This window comes from Myotis daubentonii, chromosome 6, assembly GCF_963259705.1.
Source record: "Myotis daubentonii chromosome 6, mMyoDau2.1, whole genome shotgun sequence".
NCBI classification, from domain to species: domain Eukaryota; kingdom Metazoa; phylum Chordata; class Mammalia; order Chiroptera; family Vespertilionidae; genus Myotis; species Myotis daubentonii.
The window spans coordinates 98,187,577-98,211,520 of NC_081845.1; the positions used below are offsets into that span (position 1 = coordinate 98,187,577).

The 23,944-nt window shown below is 54.3% G+C and overlaps 2 protein-coding genes across 4 annotated transcripts; one reads left to right on the top strand and one right to left on the bottom strand.

The window, feature by feature from the left end:
- Positions 1–8,886: 8,886 nt before the first annotated feature.
- On the bottom strand, positions 8,887–14,067 carry PRR3 (proline rich 3). Of its 2 annotated transcripts, XM_059702195.1 has the most exons (4): positions 13,938–14,067; positions 13,397–13,459; positions 10,249–10,539; positions 8,887–10,020 (listed from the first exon to the last, which is right to left on the bottom strand). In XM_059702195.1, the coding sequence occupies exons 1-4, from the start codon at positions 14,029–14,031 to the stop codon at positions 9,914–9,916; spliced, it is 555 nt and encodes a 184-aa protein (XP_059558178.1). In that variant the 5' UTR covers positions 14,032–14,067; the 3' UTR covers positions 8,887–9,913. The 2 variants fall into 2 exon arrangements, with proteins under 2 accessions (XP_059558178.1, XP_059558179.1); XM_059702196.1 differs by lacking the exon at positions 13,397–13,459 and having other exon boundaries at positions 13,938–14,049.
- Positions 14,068–14,746: 679 nt separating this feature from the next.
- Positions 14,747–22,294, top strand: GNL1 (G protein nucleolar 1 (putative)). 2 transcript variants are annotated; one of them, XM_059702193.1, is made up of 12 exons: positions 14,747–14,879; positions 15,235–15,400; positions 15,670–15,806; positions 15,944–16,095; positions 16,209–16,280; positions 16,952–17,159; positions 17,291–17,386; positions 17,705–17,899; positions 20,833–21,011; positions 21,079–21,241; positions 21,462–21,602; positions 21,959–22,294. In XM_059702193.1, the coding sequence occupies exons 1-12, from the start codon at positions 14,807–14,809 to the stop codon at positions 22,201–22,203; spliced, it is 1,827 nt and encodes a 608-aa protein (XP_059558176.1). In that variant the 5' UTR covers positions 14,747–14,806; the 3' UTR covers positions 22,204–22,294. The 2 variants fall into 2 exon arrangements, with proteins under 2 accessions (XP_059558176.1, XP_059558177.1); XM_059702194.1 differs by lacking the exon at positions 14,747–14,879 and having other exon boundaries at positions 15,383–15,523.
- The last annotated feature ends 1,650 nt before the right edge of the window (positions 22,295–23,944 follow it).

Below are 23,944 nucleotides of genomic sequence, written 5' to 3' on the forward strand. Positions count from 1 at the left end.
AGAAAAACAATTATGTATATAAGGACACAATGTCTTAGAATTTTGTGACTTTTTGTACAACATATAAATGCGTTTATTAATAATTGTAGTTACCTCCCCCTCCTTCATTTCCGGTATATATATATGTGTTATACCCATATTGCCCAAAAGCAGTCATTTTGACTGCTTGGGAAATTTTAACTCTTATTATTGAATTGAGTAAATTTCTTATATGACCAGTTCGGCTCTGTATTGAAATAACAGTTTTCATTTTTTTTCAATTACTGTCACATGATAACATACAAGTACATGATAAATTGTCGATACTTGATAAGTTGCAGTTGCTCAATAAGCTAAACTAGTACTTGTTATTCGAATCTTTATGCAGTGATACTTGTTCTAATAAGTTGTTTATTTTATTTCTTTTGTGCCCTAAATTCATGAAATAATGTCGAATAGAAGTGAGTTATTGGAAAAGCTAAGGAACATAAGTGAAGAGTGCTCCGATATTATTCTTTCACAATGCAGTCATTTTGACTGCTTTTGGGCAATATAGGTATATACTAAATTTCAGTCTTTCTAGTGTTAAAAAAGTGGCTGCTACTTACGACCAGCCCCTTACGTCTGCGTAGGGACAGAAAGGCGCAGTCCGCCTTCCGAGGCTTGTCGGTCTGGTGTTGAGGTGCCCACTCCAAGCCTAACATGGTGCGGTGGAGCTTAAGCCCCCCCTTTTTTGGTAAAAGCTGTCCTAGGTTAGTATACAATAGAATGCACATACAGTAAATTGGCAGGCAAACTGCAGAGCGTCCCCATTGGTAAGTTCTGGCATATACACCCACATCAGGGCTTGGGTCACATCTAACACTACCTCTTAGCTGCTCAGGCTTAGCAGGTGTGGGAGCACGTGCCTGCCAGCCCGTCCTTAAGCCACTAGGTCCTGCCTTTGTCCCCACATGGCCTGAAGTCGCCCTTGCTAGGGGTCAACAGATTAGGTCAGTGTCCGTCCTTACCCTTCTCTCTCCCAGCAGCATGTAATACAAATGGCCACCCCCTCTTGCCTTGTCTTCTTTAGGGACAGGGCTCTCCCCAGATTCCCTTTTCCCTCTCTTCCTGGTGTCTCCTCCTGAAGTCCAGATGTTGAAATATTTTGGGGCCCATTATTTGACACCCTTCTTTATCTGGATCTATTACCTATGCCTCATGTCTTTATTTTTTTATATTTTTAAATTTTTAGCCCTGACCGGTTTGGCTCAGTGGATAGAGTGTCAGCCTGCAGACTGAAGGGTGCCGGGTTCGATCCCAGTTAAGGGTACATGCCCAGGTTGCAGGCTCGATCCTTGGTAGGGGGCATGCAGGAGGCAGCTGATCAATGATTCTCTCTCATCATTGATGTTTCTATCTCTCTCTACCTCTCCCTTCCTCTCAAAATCAATTAAAAATATATTTAAAAAAAAGAAATCTTGCCATTTGTGACAACATGGATGAACCTAGAGAGTATTATGTTAAATTAAGTAAGTCAAACAGAGAAAAACAAATGCTATATGATTTCACTTATATATGGAACGTAAAAAACAAAATAAATGAACAAACAAAACAAAAACAAACTCAGATTCAGATTCGGAGAACAAACTGATGGTTGCCAGAGGGGCTGGAGGGGGGCTGGGTGGAAAAGGGGAAAGGATTAAGAAATACAAACTCCCGGCACTGGTAGGTGTGGCTGTGGGCTGGGTGTCGTCCTGTGCACCGAAATGTCAGGGCTTGATCCCTGGTAGGAGATGTGTAGGAGGCAGCCAATTGTTGTTTCTCTTTCACATCGATGTTTGTCTTTCTCTGGGAAAAAAAAAATCAATAAAAAAAAGAAAGACAAAGTTCCAGTTATAAAAATAGTTATGGGAGATTTAAAGTGCAGCATGGGGCCCTAGCCAGTTTGGCTCAGTGGATAGAGACTGAAGGGACTCGGGTTTGATTCTGGCCAAGAGCACATGCCTAGGCTGCAGACTGGATCCCCAGCGTGGGGCGTGCAGGAGGCAGCCAGTCAATGATTCTCTCTCATCATTGATGTTTCTATCTCTCTCTCCCTCTCCCTTCCTCTCTGAAATCAATAAAAATATATTTTAAAAAATAAAATACTAAGTGTAGCATGGGGAACATAGTCAATATGATAACTCTGTGTGGTGTCAGGTGTGTCCTGGACTTGTGGTGACCACTTTGTGAGGTATATAAATGTCTAATCACTATGTTGTGCATCTGAAACTAATATTATTGTATGTCAACTATAATTTAAAATAAATTTAAATAACCAAATAAAAATAATAGCTAAAATTGAATAGAAAGAAAGAAATCACACCATCTTTTTATTCTTGGGCTAAAACTGAGAGAGTCTCCCCATCCCTCCTCCTCAGCAGCAAGCCATGTTTGTTTCATTCACTTATTTATTTATTTATTTATTTATTTATTTTCACTCATTTATTTTAAAAATGTATTTCTTGGGTGCATGGGATGTGCAAGGTGCCCTTGTACTTAGTTAGGGTCTTGGGATATAACCAAGTAAAGCAAGGATCTCTGCTTATATTGGTAGCAGGGGAGATAATGCTATGGAAAAAAAGAAAATAGACATTAAGGTAAAAAGTATCAGGAGAGCAGGTCATAGTTCTAAATCAGTGGTTCTCAACCTTGGCAGCACATTAGAATTACCTGGGAATCTTTTTAAAATCCTGATTTCTGGGCCTCATCCTCCAGAAATTCTGTTTCTTTGTTACTAATGTTGTGGCCCCACCCCATAACAAAGAAACAGAATTTCCGGAGGATGAGGCCCAGAAATCAGGATTTTTAAAAAGATTCCCAGGTGATTCTAATGTGCAGCCAAGGTTGAGAACCACTGTTCTAAAGAGACTGTTCATGAGGCCTTGGTGAGATGAAATTAAGGCAAAGCCCTGAAGAAAGGGTTTTGGCCCCATGGATTTCCAGAAGAGCCCTCCTGGCAGAAGGGACAGGTTGGGACTCCCACACAGAGGTCCTGGACGTCCCTGAGGAGCACAGAGCAGAGGCCAGCCCGGCGGGAGGCAGCCAGGGCTGGAGAGGTGAGCAGCGAAGCACAGAGGGTCTGCATTGGGCAGGATTTTTCGGTCATGACTAAAACAGAAGTCATTACAAGGTTTTGAGCAGAGAAGTCACCTGACCTGGCCTACATTTTAAAAGGATGACTTTGGCCCTGGCCAGTTTGGCTCAGTGGATAGAGCATCAGCCTGCGGACCAAAGGGTCCAGGGTTCGATTCTGGTCAAGGGCACATGCCTTGGTTGCAGGCTCCTCCTGGGCCCAGACCCTGGTCAGGGTGCATGCAGGAGGCAACCAATCGATGTGTTTCTCTCACTTCAATGTTTCTTTTAATGTTTCCCTCTCTCTTCCACTCTCCCTAAAAATCAATGGAAACATATCCTCGGGTGAGGATAAATGTTAAGGGCCGCTGGCAAAAAACACTCGGTTTAATTATGTGGCTGAAACTCAGAGCGAAGGCAGGTCCACGCCCTGGGGGTGGACTTAATCAAGAGCTTGGGACGTCACTCAGTTTGACTTTCCCGCCCAGTGTTAAGGGGATGGATCTCATGATGTCACCAGGAACTCAAGGCCCACCCAGATGTGATGTAACTTCCTGTTATTCGAGTATTTAATAAACTCCTTCTGGTGCTGGCGCTCTCTCTGCCTCTGTCCCTGGAGTCAGAGGGCAGACGCCACACCCCGCCCAAGCTTTTCTGTTTTTGTGTCTGTCTTTTCATTTTTCTCTAATCCCAAAAGCACCTCCAAGGTCTCTCTCTCTCTCCATGCTGGACGTGGAGAAGAGACCCCAGCCCGGCATAGATAAAAAACAAAATTAAAGGATGACTTTGGGTGCTGTGCTGAGCATAGACTGAGGGTCTGGGGTAGGCAGGATGGCAGAAGCAGGGAGACCCGTTAGGGGTGACTCTGACCAGGAAGACAGTAGTGGAAGTGGGGGCAGGGCTGATTTCTGGATATATTTTTAAAAAAGAGCCTGTGGGGCCTTAACCGGTTTGGCTCAGTGGATGGAGCGTCGGCCTGCGGACTGAAGGGTCCCGGGTTCGATTCCAGTCAGGGGCATGTGCCTTGGTTGCTGGCATATCCCCAGTGCGGGGTGTGTAGGAGGCAGCTGATCGATGTTTCTCTCTCATCGATGTTTCTGACTCTCTGTCTCTCTCCCTTCTTCTCTGTAAAAAATCAATAAAATATATTAAAAAAAAAAAAGAGCCTGTGGGTTTGATGAATGAATTGGATGTCAGATATTACAAATTAAGGATGACTCTAAAGTTTCTAAACTGAGCAATTAGAAAGATGAGTTGTCATCACTTGAGACGTTAAAACACATCCTAAATCTGCCTGCTTCTCTCCAGCTTTACCCCCGAGCAAGCCACCTCTTTCCTGTGACTACAGGAGTGGCCTCCTGGCTGCTCTCCCTGCTGTTATTCTCCTTCTCCAGTCTGTCCGTCAGTCAGTATAAGTTTTATTTATTATTTTTATTTTGTTTTGACTTTAGAGAGGGAGGGAGGGAGGGAGAGGTAGAAAAACATCCCTGTGAGAGAGAAACATGAATCGGTTGCCTCCCATACGCACACTGACTAGGGACTGAACCCACAACCTGGGTATGTGCCTGGCCAGTATTCGAGCCCCTCAGGACCTTCCCGTGTACTGGACGAAGCTCCTAGCCATTAAGTCACCCAGCCAGGGCCAGTAGAAATTTTAAAATGTGCACCATTTGCTCAAATCACTCAGAAGAAATCCCAATGCTATATATGGCCTGGCCAGTCAGGGCTCCTGATCTCATCTCCCAGGCTGGCCTCACTGGTCTTCTACTTCCACTGAGACGCATTTCCACCTCAGGGCCTTTGCCCATGCTGTTCCCTATGCCGGGAATGCATTTCCCCCATCATTCACGCGGCTACTTCCTCATTTAGTTTCGGGCTTTATTCCTCTATTGGCATGTTCCCTCCAGTGCCGGGAGCCGGTCCATCCTTGCTGTTTCAAGGGACCTGGCATATATGGCATACGGTTCTTAATATGTTTGCTCACCTTCTTGGCACTATGTGTTTTAACCAAGGTCACCTCTCTGAGAAAGGTTGTTTCCCCAGGTAGGGATTTTCCCCTGAAGTTAGGGAGGGAATAAAACCTCTTAACTAAGTGCCAGGCGGGTAATTAATCACTTTAACTACGAACAATCATGCTTAAGCTACATAATCTTTACTCCCTGGAATGGAGATAAGAAACGCCCTAACCTTTGGAATAGAGATTGATAGGATTGGAATCAACTGGTATAAATACAGATGTAACAAGACAACAGGACACAGAACTTAGACTCAGAACCTACACACAGAACCTAGACTCAGAACCTACACACAGAACCTAGAGACAGAAGAACTTCGCTGGAGAGAACATGGCAAAAGATCCTGGACAGAAACTGGCCACAGAACCTAGCGAGAGAACATGGCAAAAGATCCTGGACAGAACCTGGCTACAGAACTTGGTTGGAGAACCTAGACAGAACCTGGCTGAAGAAACCCAGCTACAGAACCTGGCTGGAGAACCTAGCAAGAGAACATGGCTACAGAACCTGGCTGGAGAACCTGGAGAACCTGGCTGGAGAACCTAGCAAGAGAACATGGCTACAGAACCTGGCTGGAGAACCTAGCAAGAGAACATGGCTACAGAACCTGGCTGGAGAACCTAGCGAGAGAACATGGGTACAGAACCTGGCTGGAGAACCTGGCTGGAGAACCTAGCAAGAGAACATGGCTACAGAACCTGGCTGGAGAACCTAGCGAAAGAACATGGCTACAGAACCTGGCTGGAGATCCTAGACAGAACTTGGCTGGAGAACTGGCTACAGAACCTGGCTGGAGACCCTGACAAGAGAACCCGGCTATGATGATCACCTGAACGCTGCCTCTGTCATTCCTTCTTCACCAACTCCGTCCACACCTTAGAACCTGGCTGGAGATCCTGGCTAGGCTGCTGATCAACTGAACGCTGTCTCCGTGTCATTCCTTCTTCGCCGACTCCGTTCACACCTTTGGGGCCCCCTGGACCTGCTGGGGTTGGACCCCGGCACTCCAGCCCCTGCCTTCACTCTTCTTCAGAGCCCTATGACCGAGATGATGTTACACACGCCCTTCTTGGCGATGGTCCGCAGTAACAGCGCCGTGTGGGCCAGGGTTTTATCTTTTTCAGTGATATACCCCCAGCCCCTAAAACAGGGCCTGGCTCAGAGGAGGCACTAGTGTTCATTGAACGAGCGAGGCTTCGGTAAGACAACACATACGAAGAGCTCAGCGCGGCGCCAGGCACGCCTCTCTGGCGTCCCTCCCGCCTGGCTCAGCCTCGGCCATCCAGGCTTGGCCATTACTGTCAGCTTTCCTCAAGGCTGAGCTCTAGGCCTCTTCCTTCCACCTGGCATTCTCCTCTCAGGGGACTCCAGCCACAGGTCCTCAGACAGGCCTCTCTGCCCACCCCATCGCGAGCAGCCCCTCATTAGCCTCTATGTCAGTGGTTCTCAACCTTCCTAATGCCGCGACCCTTTAATACAGTTCCTCATGTGGTGACCCCCAACCATAAAATTGTTTTCGTTGCTACTTCATAACTGTAATTTTGCTAATGTTATGAATTGTAATGTAAACATCTGATATGCAGGATGTATTTTCATTGTTACAAATTGAACATGATTAATCACAAAAACAATATGTAATTATATGTGTTTTCCGATGGTCTTAGGCGACCCCTGTGAAAGGGTCTTTCGACCCCCAAAGGGGTCGCGGCCCACAGGTTGAGAACCGATGCTCTATGTAATACCCCAGTTGTATCCTTTGCATCATTAATCACAACCAATGTTTGCTTTTGAGAAAAACAGGCCCTGATAACTAGAAAGTAACCTGGTGCTCACAGCCGGCCTTGATGCTCTCATGTTCGTTGTAAACCTTGCAGAACGCCAAGGGCAGACATGGTCATTCTGTGAGTGATGAAGACCAAAGTTCATGAGCCTGCTTAAGCATGGACAAAAACTATGTCACCATGTGAGCCATAAATACTCAACAATACTAAACAGCCCCCTCTTGGCTACAATGAGTGGCGGCCGCTTTTTAATTTTATTTTTTACCCTTACAGCTTTATCCATGTTTCTTCCTCCTTCCGGGATGAGATTAAGATGTGCAATCATAGAACTGCCCTGACTTCCTGACAGCTCCCAATCCAGAACAAACCCTGCTTCCTGGACCCTCCCCCCGCCCCTAACCCTTTTGTAATGAGTAACCTCTTCAGAGTTAATAGACCCAACTTTGTTTGACAGTAGGCGTCCCTGGTGGTCTCTGGTGGAAGGGCACTGCCACTTCCACTCTTATTTCCTACCACAGCCGGAAACGTTCGCAGGGAGGCATCCTACCCGGTTGTCACCTGCTGAAAGTCCAACATTTCGCTCAGCACGTGGCTTCCTGGAGCGAGGTACTGGCCACGGGACTCACAGCCAGTGGCATATATCCTGTCGGCTGGAGGAATTCCGTCCAAGACAGCTGGTGTGCGCCGCCCTTCCTGCAGGCTGAGGCTTGCAGCATGGATGAGCACACTGGGGTTCCACTTTGGACTGACCCCAGGGATTGCAGAGCTGAGATCTCGGGGGAGGTAACCCTCAGGGAACTTGAGGTGGAATGATTGCCACACATGCCATGGACCATCTTCCTCTCGACTTGTGAGAGAATTTGGTTTCTGTTACAATTGAACTTGAAGCTGATACTGTGCTCAGGGCTTCAACCACCACCTATATGCAGATAACAGGTTTATGCATTTTAATCTGAATACCAGACTGTATATTCACCTATTTAATATCTCCCCTTTGAAAAGGCAGTCCAAACACAACCATTTCAAAAGGTAGTGGCATCCGGCTGCTTTTCTCAATACCTTTCTTTTTAAAATGGCACTTAGCCATGCAAGTCAGAACTACCCCGAGAAACCTAAACACTTGCATTATGACCTTATTCCAAGTCCCCTTCTCCACTCCACTCCCAGCCCATGCTACCACTGCGGCTCACCTCCAAGCTTGGACAGGTCCCCACGCCGAGGTGATCTTTTTGAAAAACCAGTTTAATCTGATGCTGACCTGCCTGAAAGTCTCCTAAGGCTTCTGTCTTTTCTTAAAATTTTGCCTGGACTACTCTCACACCTCACCCCGATTGTCCTTCAGAGCTGGCTGGCCCCAGGGGTCATCTCCCAAGGTTCCCTTTATCACATACTCCCCTTCTTCATATCTCACTTTTTTCCCCATAAAATATTTTCATTAATTTCAGAGAGGAAGGGAAAGGGAGAGACAGATATACCAATGATGAGAATCATTGATGGGCTGCCTCCTGCATGCCCCACACTGGGGACTGAACCCACAACCAGGGCATGTGCCCTGACCAGGAATTGAACCGTGGGTGACCTCCTGGTCCACAGCTCGATGCTCAACCACTGAGCCACCCTGGCCGGGCATGTCTTGCTTTACAGCACTATTAGCAGGTCTAACATACACAGCTGTGACCCTTTGGTAAACAGGTCTCCCCCTGCGCGTTTCCAACTCATTGGTTTCAGCTCAGGGATTTCTGTTGCCGAGTGCACTGCCTGGCCCAGAGGCACTCCAGACACCGGGCGCCGCGGTCACCACCACCCCGCAGGTGGAGCAACAGCTTCCCAATTACTCCGACACCTGGCTGGGCTCCCTCCCACAGAACCTTACCCGTGATGAACGCGGCCGGTCATCTGAGGGACCCTCGGCCTGGAGGGCCGTAAGCGCGGCCTTTCTCCCTGCCCACCTATGAGCCAAGCCAACACAGGTCTCAAGGACACCCCGCGCCTCCAGGGATGACCACAGCCCAGGATTCAGGAAGAGGCTTGTTTCCACGGCATTTATTACGAATGTAAAAAACGTTAAAAAAAAACAAAATTCATTTTCAGTTCTCCAACCGTTCTCACCCTCCCTCTTGTCCACACAACTCCTGACCCGTCCTCAGGGCCAGGTCAAGACTGGGTCCACTCATTGCCGTTTTCACAGAAAACAACCAGCAGCAGCGACGAAGGTGGGGAGAGGGCGGCAGGACTGTCCAGGTGGAGATCACAGAATTCACACGAAGGCCTGTGGCCTCCAGGGACTGGGCTAAGGAGCACGGCTGTGGAGGAAGAGGGTGGGCCCACCAGAGGCTTAGCGCACGCCTCCTGGGCCCGGGTCAGACCCGGAAAAAGGGACCCCAGAGGAACTGGGGGCCAGGAGGCAGCCTCGCAGGGAGTTCCCGGTGCTCCCTGTTGGGGTGGGGGGAGCCGAGAGGCACCAGGAGCCTCACTGGTTTTGGCAGAAACTCTAGTGTGGAGAAGCCACAGACAGGCCACGGACACTGAGAACGGCTCCGGGGGTGCGTGTTCACCAAGCGCAGCGATCACAGCCACGCAACTGACGGCGAAACTACGGGATCCAAGAGCAGGCGAGCGGCCTTTCAGGAGGGACTGTCTGTCATCCAAACTTGACCCGAGGCCAGACAACCTGGGAGTTCCTCAGAGCAGCTGCCAACAGGGGGCAGGGTTCACACATGGGGGACTTGAGACAAGCAGCCAGAGGGGTGGGAGGAAACTGCTCCAGGCTCAGGACTCAGTGGGCTGCCGGACAGACGCACAAGAGGCAGCACCCACCGCGTCTACTGCTCCGCAGTCAGTGGCGAGGGGAGAGGACCCAGGAGGCAGCCGAGGGAGCAGAGATGGAGGCCTGAAGGCGAGGCTCTGGAGGCTGGATCAGCAGAAAGAGTGCCTACCTCACCCCAGTGATGAAACACAACTCTGAACCCCAAATGGGGGAGGTGACGGAGGGCGGTGGGAAATACACGGCCGCTAGGCCCCGAGGGCTCCCTCCAGCTCCGCTCACAGAGGAGGCCCGTTGACGCCCGGGTGGTAGAAGGCACAGAGGTCCTCATATCGACAGTGCCCTTTTTTGGCAAAGTGTCGGCAGACTGGGCGGTTAGATTTGTCTGTGAACAAGTGAAAACAAGGCAAGTTAAAGTGTGAGTGAGAAAGCAAAAATGTAACAGAAAGAAGGGCGGTCAGACCTCCTGCTCCCCGCCCTGTCCAGGCACTTCGGAAGGGTGGTCTTTCTCCTGGGAGAAAGACACTCAGAGCGACTCCCCCTTCAGGACAGGGAAGAGTCCTGGTCGCCGAGTGGTGGGACCCGGTGTATTCAGGCATAACAAGGGCCTCACCGTCCATGACCTGGGGTTCACCCTCGAGGGGGCAGGTCTTCTTGACAAGTGACCAGCTTTCGAGCCTTCGCGGACGTCTCTGTTCTTCGTGAAAGCCTCCCCTGGGGGGGCTGCCTTGGTCTGGCCCAGGAAAAGGAGGCTCAGCACCGCCCCCCCACCAACCGCGACCGTACAGGCGAGACCTGGGGCCGACGCCGCCCCACACTGGGCCTCTGCTGCGGGGAGGAGGCGGGAGGCTCAGCAGTGGTGGAATCATCAGTCCCCTTGATCCCGGGGGACCGCTGCGAAGAGCTAGACAGAGAGAGAACCACGGAAAGGTGATCAATGGCCAACCTAATCTGAAGACGCCCTGATTTTTAAAAATTGAAGTACATTATACACACATACACAAAATACACCAATTTCAAGTGCACAACTCAATTATCACCAAAGACCAAAGTAAACACTTGTTTCCACCAGCCAGATGAAGGGATAGAACCTCAACACTCCAGAAGTCACCCCCCTTGTGGGCTCCAATTTGGGCGAGAACTAAAATTGCTATGTACATTTTTATACATGTCTGTTAACATGTACACATTTCTGTTGAGTATATACCTGGCAGAGGTATTACTGGGTCCTAGAGTATACGTATGCTCAAGTTTAATAAAGTCAAACTTTCTCCAAAGTGGTTGTATCAGTTTATACCCCCACCAGCAGTTCTTGACAACACCGGGTATTGTCAATCTTTTTCATTTTTGGCATCTGCTGAGTGTGAAAAGTTTTTTCGTGTTTTTTTTTTTGTGGTAAAATGTGTTAACATAAAACCTGCCATCTTAACTATTTTTAAGTGTACATCTCAGTAGCGTTAGGTAAATTCACAATTGTGAAACCGATCTCCAGAACTTTTTTTCACCTTGCAAAACTGAAACTCTATACCTACTAAACTCCCAGCCCCTGGCAACCACCTTTCTACTTTGTGTCTATGAATTTAACTGCTTCAGACACCTTCTATCAGAGCAATCATATAGTATTTGTCTTTTTGTGACTGGCTTATTACATTTAGCATAATGGTCTCAAGATTCGTCCATGCTGGCATCTTACAGGATTTTTACTTTTGGGGCCACGGTATGAATATACCATATTTTGTTTAGTCAGCTGTCAGCAGACATTCGGGTTGCTTCCATCTCTTGGCTATTGTAGATGGTGCTATGAACATGGGTGTGCAAGTATCTCTTCAAGATCCTGCTTTCCAGAAGTGGAATTGCTGGATCATGTGGTAGATTCTATTTTAAAATTTGTTTTAAAATATATTTTCATTGAATTCAGAGATGGAGTGGGAGATAGAAACATCAATGAGAGAGAATCATCGATTGGCTGCCTCCTGCACCCGCCCCAACTGGGGGATCAAGCCCACAACCCAGGCATGTGCCCTGACCAAGAATGCAATCATGACCTCCTGGTTCACAGGTCAACGCTCAACCACTGAGCCACCCCAGCGGGGTATATTTTTAGTTTTTTGAGCAATCTCCATATTGTTTTCCATAGTGGCTACACCATTTTACAATCCCACTAACAGCGCTTTAGCATTTCAATGTCAAAGCGGCGTGTTTTTATCTTGCATTTACTTGTCAACTGATGATGTTACTGTGCACACGTTTTTGGCACTTTAGATTTTGGTTTTAATGAGGTGGCTATTCAGTCCTTTGCCCACTTTTCCGACAGGTTGTCCCGAAGAGTTCTTTATGTTCTAGATGAGTGCTTTATTGGTCACATTTATTGCAAATATCTCCTACTGTTCTCATTTTTTTAAAAAAAATATATTTTATTGTTTTTCACAGAGAGGAAGGGAGAGAGATAGAGAGCTAGAAACATCGATGAGAGAAACATCGATGAGAGAAACATCGATCAGCTGCCTCCTGCACATCCCCCACTGGGGAAGTGCCTGCAACCCAGATACATGCCCCTGACCGGAATCGAACCTGGGACCCTTCAGTCCGCAGGCCGACGCTCCATCCGCTGAGCCAAACCGGCTTTGGCCTCATTTTTTTTTTTATAAAATATATTTTATTGACTTTTTACAGAGAGGAGGGAGAGGGATAGAGAATTAGAAACATCGATCAGCTCCCTCCTGCACACCCCCTACTGGGGATGTGCCTGCAACCAAGGTACATGCCCTTGACCGGAATTGAACCTGGGACCCTTCAGTCCGCAGGCCGACGCTCTATCCGCTGAGCCAAACCGGTTAGGGCTGTTCTCATTTCCTTTTTTTTTTTTTTGAACTTTTTTTTTTATATTTTATTGATTTTTTACAGAGAGGAAGGGAAGAGAGATGGTTAGAAACACTGATGAGAGAGACACATCGATCAGCTGCCTCCTGCACATCTCCTATTGGGGATGTGCCCGCAACCCAGGTACATGCCCTTGACCGGAATCGAACCTGGGACCTTTCAGTCCGCAGGCTGACGCTCTGTCCACTGAACCAAACCGGTTTCGGCTGTTCTCATTTCTTAATGGTGTCATTTGATTAACAGAAGTTTATATTTGCTAATGTGGTACCGTTTACAAATCTTTCCTTTATGGTCAATGTGTGTTTCCTGTGTAAGAATGCTTATCTATTCTAAGACGGTGAGAGAAATTTATTTCCTAGATTTCTTTCTTTACCTTTTACACTTAGATCGAGATTCCACTTGGAATCGATGTTTGCATGTGGTATGAACAGGTCAAATTTCATCTTCCCCACGAATACCAATTACGCCAGTCTCATTTGCTGGAAAGACCACTATTTCAGTTCCATCTTCATCATAAATGACGTGTCCACAGATGCGGGGGCCGATGGGGCCCCAAGGCTGTTGTTGACTTACACGCCTATCCTCGCGCCAACACCACCTCGTAACTAGTGAAGAGCGAGCCTTGCCCTCCCACGTCAAGACTGGCTTTGCAATCTCTACCTCGATCCTTTGCATCGCCATACAATAATGCAGGATTCTTATTTCCACAAAGAAAAGGTATTATAACTGGGAATGCATGGAGTCTATAATATTTGAGTTTTCCCATCCGTGAATACACAAAATCTCTTCACTTGGGTCCTGAATCCCGACCTTTTGGGCTTAGTCCCGCCCTCGCTCCCTTCTCCAGGACCTATCAGAGGCGTGGGCCCCCTCCTCCTCACCTGACTTGGGGTCACCAGGGTTTCCATTGGCCATGGGGGGAGGGCCCAGAAGGCTGGGTGGTCCTGAGAGTAGACACAAACATGTGGTCATTAGAATGAACTAAGGGACTGACAACCCTGCTCCTATTCTTGGTGGTATTATTCATTTTCCAATCCAACCAGTAAACCCGGGGAATTCGGAGCAGTGTTAGGAGTTTTCACCCATCTATGTGCTCTTCGCTCTTGCAAAAGTTTCCGGGATCCACAAGAAGGGGAGACTCGGCCCAGGGGGCGCTGCGGATTCCTGGTGCTCTCTCCCCGCACACGCAGGCCCGCTCGCCCACACCCCGCGTCCGGCCACCGCACCCCGCACCCTCTCCAGGGCCCCGCACTCGAGCGCTCTCGCCCCCTCCCGGCCTCCGGCAGGTCGCGGTCGGCCTGAGGCTGGGGGTCCGGGCAGAGCACGCCTCGGGCTCCGCGGAGGCCCTGCACGCCGACCCGGCGCGGCGCCCTCTCCGTCCGCCGAGCCCTCGCGCCGCCGGCGCCGCTCCCGGCTCCTCACCCGCAGGCCGCCCGTCGCCTTCGTCCCCCGCCTCCTCCCGCTTTGGCACCTGGGGCGGCGGCGGCAGCGGAGTCGGCTTCTTCCGTTTCGGCATCGTGGCGGCGGCGGGGCCGGGAGCGCGGGCTTCTGTTTCCGCTTCCGGGGCGGTGGCGGGGGCAGCGGCGCCCCGTGGAGTTTCCGGGAGGCGGCGGGAGCCTTTGTGCGGTTTCTCACGTCACCCTCCCCGCGCCGCCGCCCCCGCTGCGCTCGCGAAGGCCCGGCCTCCTGCCCCGCAGGGCGCCCACCGCTCCTCGGCGCGGCCCGGGCTCTCGCGCTCGGCCCGAGGGCTGTCGCACCCGCAGGTCGCACATCCGGCCCCGGTTACTATGGTAACAAGAGGCACCACGGCGTGACCTCTGACCTCCCTCCCGAGCCGGTCACCGGGCTTCCCTCCTCGCCGGCGCTGAGGACCGGGGGCGGCTCCTCCTCACCCTCCGCCAGGAACCGGGTCCGACGGGGCGCCCCCAGGTGCGCGGCGGCTCCTCCCCGGCGCGCCGGGCGGTGCGGACGAGCGTTCCCCCTCCGAGCGCGCGGTGGTAGCGCCCGTGACGAAGGGCGCGAGCCTCCCACGCGCTCCGCCTCCTGGCCGCCGCCGCGCCCTCTCGGTGCCGCGGCCTCCCACGTGCGGGGACCCCCCACCTTCGCGCCTCGCTCCCGGAGGGAGTGACTGCCCCGCACCCGCCGCCGCCAGCCCGGCCGCGGAGCTCCCCGGCGGCCCGCCCGCCGACGTCACCGCCGGCCCCGCCCCTTCGAGGGTCCCGGGCCCCGGCCGGCCGCCCCGGGAGGGGAGTCGGTGGAGGCGGCGGGAGCTGGGCGGCGGGGCGCGGGCCATGCCGAGGAAGAAGCCCTTCAGCGTGAAGCAGAAGAAGAAGCAGCTGCAGGACAAGCGGGAGCGGAAGCGAGGTCAGCGCGGGGCGCGGAGGGGCGGGCGCGGGCTCCCGCGCCCCGGGAGGAGGGGTGTGCCCGCCGCACCTCGGGGGCCTGGGGCGGGTGGCGGCCACGCGCGTGGGAGACTGCGGAGCGGATGCCTTCGCCCCAGCACCCCCACATGACCGGGGAGGGGGGTGGCGAGCGGGGGGAGGGAGCCCGCCCTCCTGCTGGGACGGGCGCCGGCCTCCCAGGGGCCGGAGGAGGGACTGCCCCCGCCCCTCCGCGAGGGCCCCGAGCAGGGCGGCCGGGGGAGCGGGCCGGGGAGCGGGTGCGGTGCGGGAGCCGGGACGACCAGGGAGGCGGCCCCGCGTCACCGCTCCTCCCGCAGGCCTGCAAGATGGGCTGCGGTCCAGCTCCAACAGCCGCAGCGGCAGCCGGGAGCGGCGCGAGGAGCAGACCGACACTTCGGACGGCGAGTCCGTGACCCAGCAGATCCGTAGGCTCAACCAGCAGCCTCCCCAGGGGCTGGGCCCGCGAGGCTTTGACCCAAATCGGTGAGCGGCCTGCCCGCCGACCGGAAGTCAGGGCCTGGAATCGAGGTGGTGGGGCTGGGGTGCCCCGGTCTCCCGGGCCGACGTTCCCTTCGGAGGGCTGGAAAGAGGCGGGCTTTTAGAAAGGTGAGGATATTGCGTGAAAGGGGCTTGGGCAGGGCCCCCTCGGGGAGGAGGTCAGCAGGCCTGGGGAGAGCTTGGCGAAGGCGTCTGCACTGGAGTGGAGTTTGTGACCACAGGGTTGCAATGGGTGTCGTGTCCCTGTCGCGTAGATACCGACTGCATTTTGAACGGGACAGCCGGGAGGAGGTGGAGAAGAGAAAGAGAGCGGCCCGGGAGCAAGTGCTACAGCCCGTCAGCGCCGAAATGCTGGAGCTGGACATCCAGGAGGTCTACCAGCCCGGTTCCGGTGAGGGGAGCTCAGCACGCTGTTGGGGACCGGCCCTGGGCTGGGGGAGTGTGAGGCGGCGGAGCTGACTGAGGAAGGAGGGTCTGGGGTGCACCTGGAACTCCTCACACTCGCTGGGCGTTGCCTTGGTTTTGCAGTGCTGGACTTCCCCCGGCGCCCCCCTTGGCGCTATGAGATGTCCAAGGAGCAGCTAATGAGCCAGGAGGAACGGAGCTTCCAGGAGTACCTTGGGAAGATTCATGGGGCTTACACCTCAGAGAAGCTCAGCTACTTTGAGCACAATCTGGAGGTGTGAATGGAGCGGGACAGGAGTGGGCATGGTGACTCGGGGTAAATGGTCAGGCGTCGGGCAGGAAAGGGGCTCCAGGCTCCGATTCTTTCCCATCGACTCTCTCTTTACAGACGTGGAGGCAGCTGTGGCGAGTGTTGGAGATGTCTGACATCGTCCTGCTCATCACCGATGTCCGGCATCCAGTGAGTCCTGGGGCGCGCTGGGCCAGCGGGAGGAGGGAGGAAGATCTCCTGGGGCCGGGGCAGAGGCAGGAGCTGGGAGACAGGTATCCTCCTTCCTCTGCAGGCTCCTGCCTTGTGCTGATGTCTGTAGTCAGGGACTCGGTTCTTTATTCACCGGGGCCACAGCCTGTCCCTTCTTCCCTGGCCAACTGACTCCTCTCCGTCACCCCGTGATGGAAAACTGTATACCCTGTTTCCCAGCCCAGCAGAACTGAACCAATAGAAAGTCCCAGAGTGGAGACCCCGGATGTCATGAGGCAGCTGGGGCCCCCGTGCCCTGCCCCTCAGTGAGCGCAGGGCTCACCTGGAATGCTGGGTGGTGGCTAAGCCCCTCGACGTTGCTGGACGGCTGTGTGGACCTGTGGTCCTGCAGTGGGAGAGGGAGGCCCGGGAGGGAACTGAGGGCGGAGGCCTGTAGCAGCCTGTGCACGCTCCCACACAAATGCACGGGCAGCACTTAACCCCCCTGCTTTGTCTCTATGGTTCGGTTTGGCTGACTGACCCTTTGTCCCAGAATCCGCTACCACCAGGGTCTTGTCTCAAGCTGTGTCTGCTAGAGGCAGAGACCTTTGGGTTGACCTCACATTGCTCATCCTTTTACCAACCTCGTCCTCTTATCAACCCTGTCCCAGGTTGTGAATTTCCCGCCAGCACTGTACGAGTATGTGACTGGAGAGCTTGGGCTGGCCCTGGTGCTGGTGCTGAACAAGGTGGATCTGGCCCCGCCGGCTCTCGTGGTTGCCTGGAAGCATTATTTCCACCAGCACTTTCCCCAGCTCCACATCGTCCTTTTCACCTCTTTCCCTCGGGACCCTCGCATCCCACAGGACCATAGTGGCGGTGAGTGGGCAGGGAAGGGGGTGGCGGGACAGAGGAGAACGGAGCTTGTTGACGAGGGGGTACCTGATTTTGGACCCGCGGATGGTGGCAGAGGTGCGATGTGCCAACCCTTTCGTGCCCTTGGGTCACAGTGCTGAAGAGGAGTCGGAGGCGGGGGCGAGGATGGGCTCGGGCCCTGGGGCCGGAGCAGCTGCTGAGAGCCTGTGAGGCCATCACTGCGGGGAAAGGTGGGTGAGACCCCGGCCCGAGTCACGCTGCTCGCCTTCCCTGAAGTCAGCCCTGAATTGTGGACACGGGCGAGGCCGGGAGGGATGGAGAGTGACTTGTTGGGACTAGAGAGGCAGCAGGTAGGCCGAGAAGCCGCTGCCTTCGGGCTTCCCAGGACTTTCAGGAAACTGGACTGAGGGATGCAGGTGACTCCAGGGGCGGTCAGTGCAGGTGGGGAGAGCCGGGCTGTGCAGCCTGTCCCTGTCCGGCTCGAGGGCATCAGTTCCCGGCTGTGGACGCGGCCCTAGGGAGAGCCCGCTCGTCTTCTTCCTGAGCAGTGGACTTGAGCAGCTGGCGGGAAAAGATTGCCCGCGACGTGGCTGGGGCCGCCTGGGGCAGTGCCTCGGGGGAAGATGAGGAAGAGGATGACGGGCCCGCGGTCCTGGTGGAGCAGCAGACCGACTCGGCCATGGAGCCAGCCGGCCCCGCCCAAGAGCGCTACAAGGACGGCGTGGTGACCATCGGCTGTGTGGGTGAGGAGGTGGTGGTCGCACAGGGTGGGCTGGACACTGGGGAAGGAGGGAAGCGATCGGGTCCCTGGGCTCCCGGGTCTTAGGACGCCGCCGGCGTGAAGTTCCACCTCGTCTCAGTGGCTACAGGTGTTGAGCAAGTATTCACTCACCCTGAGTCTCAGGTGCTTTGGGTTTTTTTTTAAATATATTTTATTGATTTTTTTACAGAGAGGAAGGGAGAGAGATAGAGAGTCAGAAACATCGATCAGCCGCCTCCTGCACATCTCCTACTGGGGATGTGCCCGCAACCCAGGTACATGCCCTTGATCGGAATCGAACCTGGGACCTTTCAGTCCGCAGGCCGACGCTCTATCCACTGAGCCAAACCAGTTTCGGCGCTTTGGTTTTTCAAATGATGACAGCGATACCCGAGTCAGAGAATGGATGGGAGGAGTGCAGGGAAGAGTACAGAGAGCCTGACAAAGCCTGACAGATGGTGATGATAAGAATTAATTGTTAAACTGTAGCATGTGTCCGGTCTTACTGCCTGCCTGGCACTGTTCTGAGTGACTTATGTGTGTGACCTGTTTCAGTCGTAGTTAACTAGTCCGTAGTAAGAGCTTAGCAAATGTTGGTTCCTTCCTGCGTCTTAACCCGTGAGGTCTGTTGTCAGGGAGACTCCCCGTGGTGCCGAGATTTGTCTGCTCATGGTGGGGACAGCGGCGTGTCCGAGGAGGCGCAGGGCCCTTTAATTCTCGTAGGAGTGGGGAGAGGTGACTTTGGCAAAGTCGTGGTACTGGAACCAAAAGGGCCCAGCCTAGAAGTCAGGGGCCTTCCAGGCTGCGAGCGAGCGAGAGGCCTGCGGTGGGAATGAGCTTGCTGACTTGGGGCCAGCGAGGGGATGAGCAGTGAAGCCAGGCAGGTGGGCTGCACCTGAAGGCCTGTAGCTAAGAAGGCATTTGGGTTTATTCCCGTCTGATGAGAAGCCGGTGGGCTGTGCCCGGGAGCTGCCTGGGTTGTAAGCGTGGGCAGGCCGCAGGCGCGGGCTCCAGGTGGTGTACTGTGCCGTCGGGAATACTGAGACAGGAAGATGGGAGAGGAACAGCCTGGAGGGCTGCAGAGGGGAGGGGATTCAGACATGAAAAGCATATGTCCCCAGTGGAGATATTGAATAGGTAGTGGGTATATGAACCTGCAGTCTAGGGAAGAGGACGAGATTTGAATTTGGGGGAGATTTAAGTTGGGAGCCAGAGGGGTATGCCTGTACTTAGAGCCCTGGGTGGGGGGAGATGTGGGAGAAGTGGTAGGTGCAGAGGTGGGCAGAGGAGGAGCAGGGAGCCCCCGTGCCACATGAGCCATGTGTTGGAGAGGAAAGGAGGGCTCGCTGTGCCACGTGTTGCTAAGTCAAGTGAGCGGAGAGCAGAGACCTGCCCAGCGACCTGGTACGTGAACGAGTGGTTTGAGTGCAGGGAGGAGAGAGGGCCCGGCTGGGCGGCGGCGGGAGGAGGACCGGCACGGCGGAGCCTGACCGCTGTGAGCCAGGAGCTAGTCTTCATGTTCAGGCGTCCGTTCGTGTCAGGTTGAAAAGCTGGGATTGAACTGCATGGTGCAGGGACACGCGGGTCTTAACGCCGAAAGGAAGTGTGGGCAGGGAGTCCCTTACAGCGCGGGTCAGGCTCACGCAGGGCGGAGGGCTGTGGTCAGGAGGGGCTGGGGCTCCGGGGTGAGCGTCACACTCTGGGCCAGAGGGTGATGGGTTCATCTGGCACATGTATATTGTACACATTTTTGTGTAACAGTTTTTCTTTCCTTTTTAAAAAATAGATATTTTTTTGATTTCAAAGAGGCAGAGGGGAGAGAGATATAGAAACATCGATGATGAGAGAATCATTGATTGGCTGCTCCCCGCACACCTCCTAGTGGGGATCAAGCCTACAACCTGGGCGTGTGCCCTTGACCAGAATCGAACCCAGGACCCTCAGTCCACAGGCCGACACTATTCACTGAGCCAAACCAGCTAGGGCTGTTACAGTGTTTTCCAAAGTATAAGAGGAAGTTTACCTAGAAAGTCACAGAGGTAGAAGGAGGGAGCCATGGAAGAAATGGGCTCAGGAAACAAGTTACAGGAGCAAACGAGGGGCCTTGGAGCTCAGGGGGGAGAGAGAGAGAGAGAAGGGAGGAGAGTGCGTGTTACAGTTTATAGCCATGACCCAAGGAGACCAGTCTTTGAAGGAGTTTCACTGTAAAGGGGCAGAGAAATGGCTGTGGGTGCTGCCAGCGGAGGGTGGTTTGTGCCTCCCTCCCGTGGAAAAGAGCACCTGCTGGTGGAGGTGGCGCAGCTGCCAGCAGCAGGTGCTGAGTGGACAGTGCATTTGGCAGGATGGGGGTTTTGCCAGGTGAGTACGGTGGAGGGGAGAGCGGACCAGGGAGCTCAGGGTCTGGACAGGGACAGGCTGTGAGTGGGATCCTAGAGTCGGAGTTGGGGAAGAGGACGTGAGTCAGGATGGGTGACCTGGAAAGACGGGGTCAGGTCGGAGAGGGCTGGCTGCTGAGAGCTTGAAGTGACTGGCTCCAGGCTGAGGCCACGGGTTGGGGCTGAGGTGGGGTGTAGGAAACAGCCTTCGGAAGGGACATGGGCACTGAGGCCAGCATGCCGAGCAGGTCTGTGCAGGGCCTGGGGGGCCCACTGCAGGCTTCTGGGAGGAGGCGGTCCGGCCAGCGTAGCGCCCGGCGCGGTTGTGCTGCTTCTCGTGGCCGCTCTGCGGGGAGGTGTCTGTGCTGTAGAAGGAGGGGACAAGGTTGAGTCACAAAGCCAGGGAGTGGAGGGTGGGGTCGGCCCCACAGCCCTAGTGGCTCCCTTCCTGCCTGAGCCTGTCCCTGTCAGCTCCCCATGCAGCGCCCACCTCCCCCCGGGGAAGGAGCTGCCAGGTGCTACCTTGCCTGGCTTTCCTCAGGGTTCCCCAACGTGGGAAAGTCCTCACTGATCAACGGGCTGGTGGGGCGGAAGGTCGTGAGCGTCTCCAGAACCCCGGGCCACACGCGATACTTTCAGACCTACTTTCTGACTCCCTCCGTGAAGCTCTGTGACTGCCCGGGCCTCATCTTCCCCTCCCTTCTGCCCAGGCAGCTGCAGGTATGCGGGCAGAGGGGGCAGCGGGAGGCGGGTGATCCAGGCTGGTGCTGAGGCTCGTGCTCCGCAGGTTCTGGCAGGGATCTACCCCATCGCCCAGATCCAGGAGCCCTACACTGCTGTGGGCTATCTGGCCGCCCGGGTCCCCGTGCAGGCCCTGCTCCACCTGCGCCACCCGGAGGCCGAGGACCCCGTGGCCGAGCACCCCTGGTGTGCCTGGGACATCTGTGAAGGTGGGTTCTGGGGACCTGGCTCCTCCCCTGGCCTTTTGCCCTGCCCTGTCCCCACTCCTCTCCTCAGAGGTTCTGCCATTCACCCAGCTCCTGGCCACCCCAGATTTCTGTCACAGGGGCAGCCAGATCTCTGACCTGGCATATTCTGGGAAAACTGGAAAGATGTGTTAGGCAGTGGGGTTCATGAGCTTCCCTCCCCACCACTCTTTTCTCCCTTCAGCCTGGGCAGAGAAACGTGGCTACAAGACAGCTAAGGCGGCGCGGAACGATGTGTACAGAGCGGCCAACAGTCTCCTGAGGCTGGCGCTGGACGGCCGCCTCAGCCTGTGCTTCCACCCGCCGGGCTACCTGGACCAGAAAGGTCACTGCCAGTGTACCCCCACCTGCTGTAGTGTAGGCAACGGGGGCTGGTGGTGCTCGGCCGGGCACACCCGGGTCTGCACCTGTCGGCCAGCTCTGCGTGGCTGTCTCTGAGGCCGTTCTCTCATCTGCAGAACCCGGGTGTCAGTTGCCCCCAGCAAGGTGGTGCCCAAAACTGGAGTTAATGTGTGCAGAGCTGTGCAGGGCCCAGCACATGGGAGGTGGGGTGGATGCAGGCATGCCAGCAGCTACAAAAATTCTTGTTATTCTTAGTCTTTGCCTCTTCCCCACCTTCCTCTGGCTTTAGCCTCTTGTTGAAAACTCCCCTCTGTTCTTTTTCTTGTTCTGGTTCCACAGGCACCTGGGAGTCCCATCCAGAGACTACGGAGCTGGTGGTTTTGCAGGGTAGGGTGGGGCCAGCCGGTGATGAGGAAGAGGAGGAGGAGGAAGAAGAGCTGAGCAGCTCCTGTGAAGAGGAGGGAGAGGAGGACCGAGATGCGGATGAGGAGGGGGAAGGGGATGAGGACACCCCAACCTCAGTTCCAGGGTCCAGCCTGGCCTCTCGAAACCCTTACACCATGCTGGGTGAGGACGAGTGCTGAGCAGGCGCTCTCCCTCCCAGTGTCTGCTTTTGGACTGACCGGGGTGTCCCCTCTGCCACCCCAGCTGTGAATAAAGATTGTCTGCTTTGTAGCCCTTTCCCCAGATGGCCTCAGGCGGGCGCGCTGCCCGAGACGGATGGACAGCGGTGGGAGGCTTCTCTCTGCGGAGGAAAAGTTCTCTTAGGAGTAAAGTCAGTGGGTGTGAGGCCACTGCCACGCACCTCGGGAATGCCATGGTCCCCATGGGGAGCGCAGGGCTCTTCAGCTTCTGAGGCCTGGTCTGAGTTCAACCCCTTTAGGAGATTGTGTCATCTCTCAGGTGTGAGCAGCAGCCTGTGTGCCCCCTGCTGCCAGACCTGGGTTCTACCAGGAGCTTCTGGGAGAGAAGCAGCAAGAAGTGTCACTACTGATGTCTCCAAGTGAGAATTTTACAGGATTTATTCAAATTCCGCGAGTATTTATGGAGCGTGGACTGTGGCTGCCTGGGCTAAGCGCCCAGCGTGTAACGATGCACAGACGGGCCTGCCTGGACTTTGCAGCCTGGCCGTGGCACACCGCACTCGGGCAGCCACGTTCCTGGGTTAAGGGTGTGTAGTGTTCTCCAAATTCTTGGGCTCATACAGTATAATTCTAGAGTTTCCTGTTGATGAAAATACTTAGTTAAGACTAAATGCTTGTGAAAATGCTGATTAAATGTGTCCAAGTAGAGTCTTCATCACTGGAGAACAAATAGCGTGCACATTTGTGATTTGAGCAGACGGACCTAAGTCAGCGGTTCTCAACCTGTGGGTCGCGACCCCTGAAAATACATCCTGCATATCAGATATTTACACGACGATTCATAACAGTAGCAACATTACAGTTATGAACCAGCAACGAAAATAATTGTATGGTTGGGGGTCACCACAGCATGAGGAACTGTATTAAAGGGTCGCGGCATCAGGAAGGTTGAGAACCACTCTGTGCAGCGTTGTTCAGCAGCCCGTGCCCTAAGGATGGATGAGGTTCAGAGGGCGGCCCCGGACGAGCCTCCTGAACCCCATCTTCCCTGGTTGGGGTGCCGCCGCGGCGTGCAGCGCGCAGCGCAGGGTGAGCTGTGTGACGGCCGGGCCCAGCCGCCGGAGATGGGCTGTCCTGAGGGCGCGGAGGCTTTGCTGTAGGTCTCCCTTGTCACGTGAGCAGCTGGACTTCCGGAGAAAAGGGCGAGTGGGCCGTTTCCTTGGTGACAGTGTTGTCTGGGTTGGGCTGTAGCAAAAGTGCTGTTTGTGAGGTCAGCCATCAGGTAGGGGTGTGGGTAAGGGGCTGTGCCAGGTTCCCTTCTCCACTCAAGCACCCCATCCAGGGTCTGGGTCACTGGGCAGCAACGGAGCCAAAGAGCCTGAGGTGTTGGGGCCACACAGCCCCTCAAGCGCCGCCCTTCGTCGGTCTCAGTAACGGTAAGTCCTGGAGTTCGTGCTGCAGCGCCAGCTTTAGCGTGAGTTTGTGAACGTGCCTGAAGGCTGCCCAAAAAGTGCTGTAAGAAAAGTCCAGGTGGAGGGGAAACCTGCCTGGCTTCCATTTGGGGCTCTTGAACCTCAGGGCTGGGCCTTCCGACGGCTCAGCTTCCTCAGGGTCTCGGAGGCTCCGGGAAGGCCTCTGCTGCTGGAGGCCATCCCAGGGCGCGGGGGCAGGGGTGTCCAGCGGCTTTGCCTTCTGCTGTCTCAGGCGTGTCAACAGGCACGAGAGTCGGGTGGGACGGAGA

Coding starts and splice junctions, on each gene's coding strand:
- PRR3 (XM_059702195.1), bottom strand. CDS start 14,031: ATGCCGAAACGGAAGAAGCCGACTCCGCTGCCGCCGCCGCCCCAGGTG. Junction 13,460..13,937: donor AGGCGACGGGCGGCCTGCGG/GTGAGGAGCCGG, acceptor GTCTACTCTCAG/GACCACCCAGCCTTCTGGGC. Junction 10,021..10,248: donor TGAACCCCAGGTCATGGACG/GTGAGGCCCTTG, acceptor ACTTGTTCACAG/ACAAATCTAACCGCCCAGTC.
- GNL1 (XM_059702193.1), top strand. CDS start 14,807: ATGCCGAGGAAGAAGCCCTTCAGCGTGAAGCAGAAGAAGAAGCAGCTG. Junction 17,387..17,704: donor GGCCATCACTGCGGGGAAAG/GTGGGTGAGACC, acceptor CTTCCTGAGCAG/TGGACTTGAGCAGCTGGCGG. Junction 17,900..20,832: donor GGTGACCATCGGCTGTGTGG/GTGAGGAGGTGG, acceptor GGCTTTCCTCAG/GGTTCCCCAACGTGGGAAAG.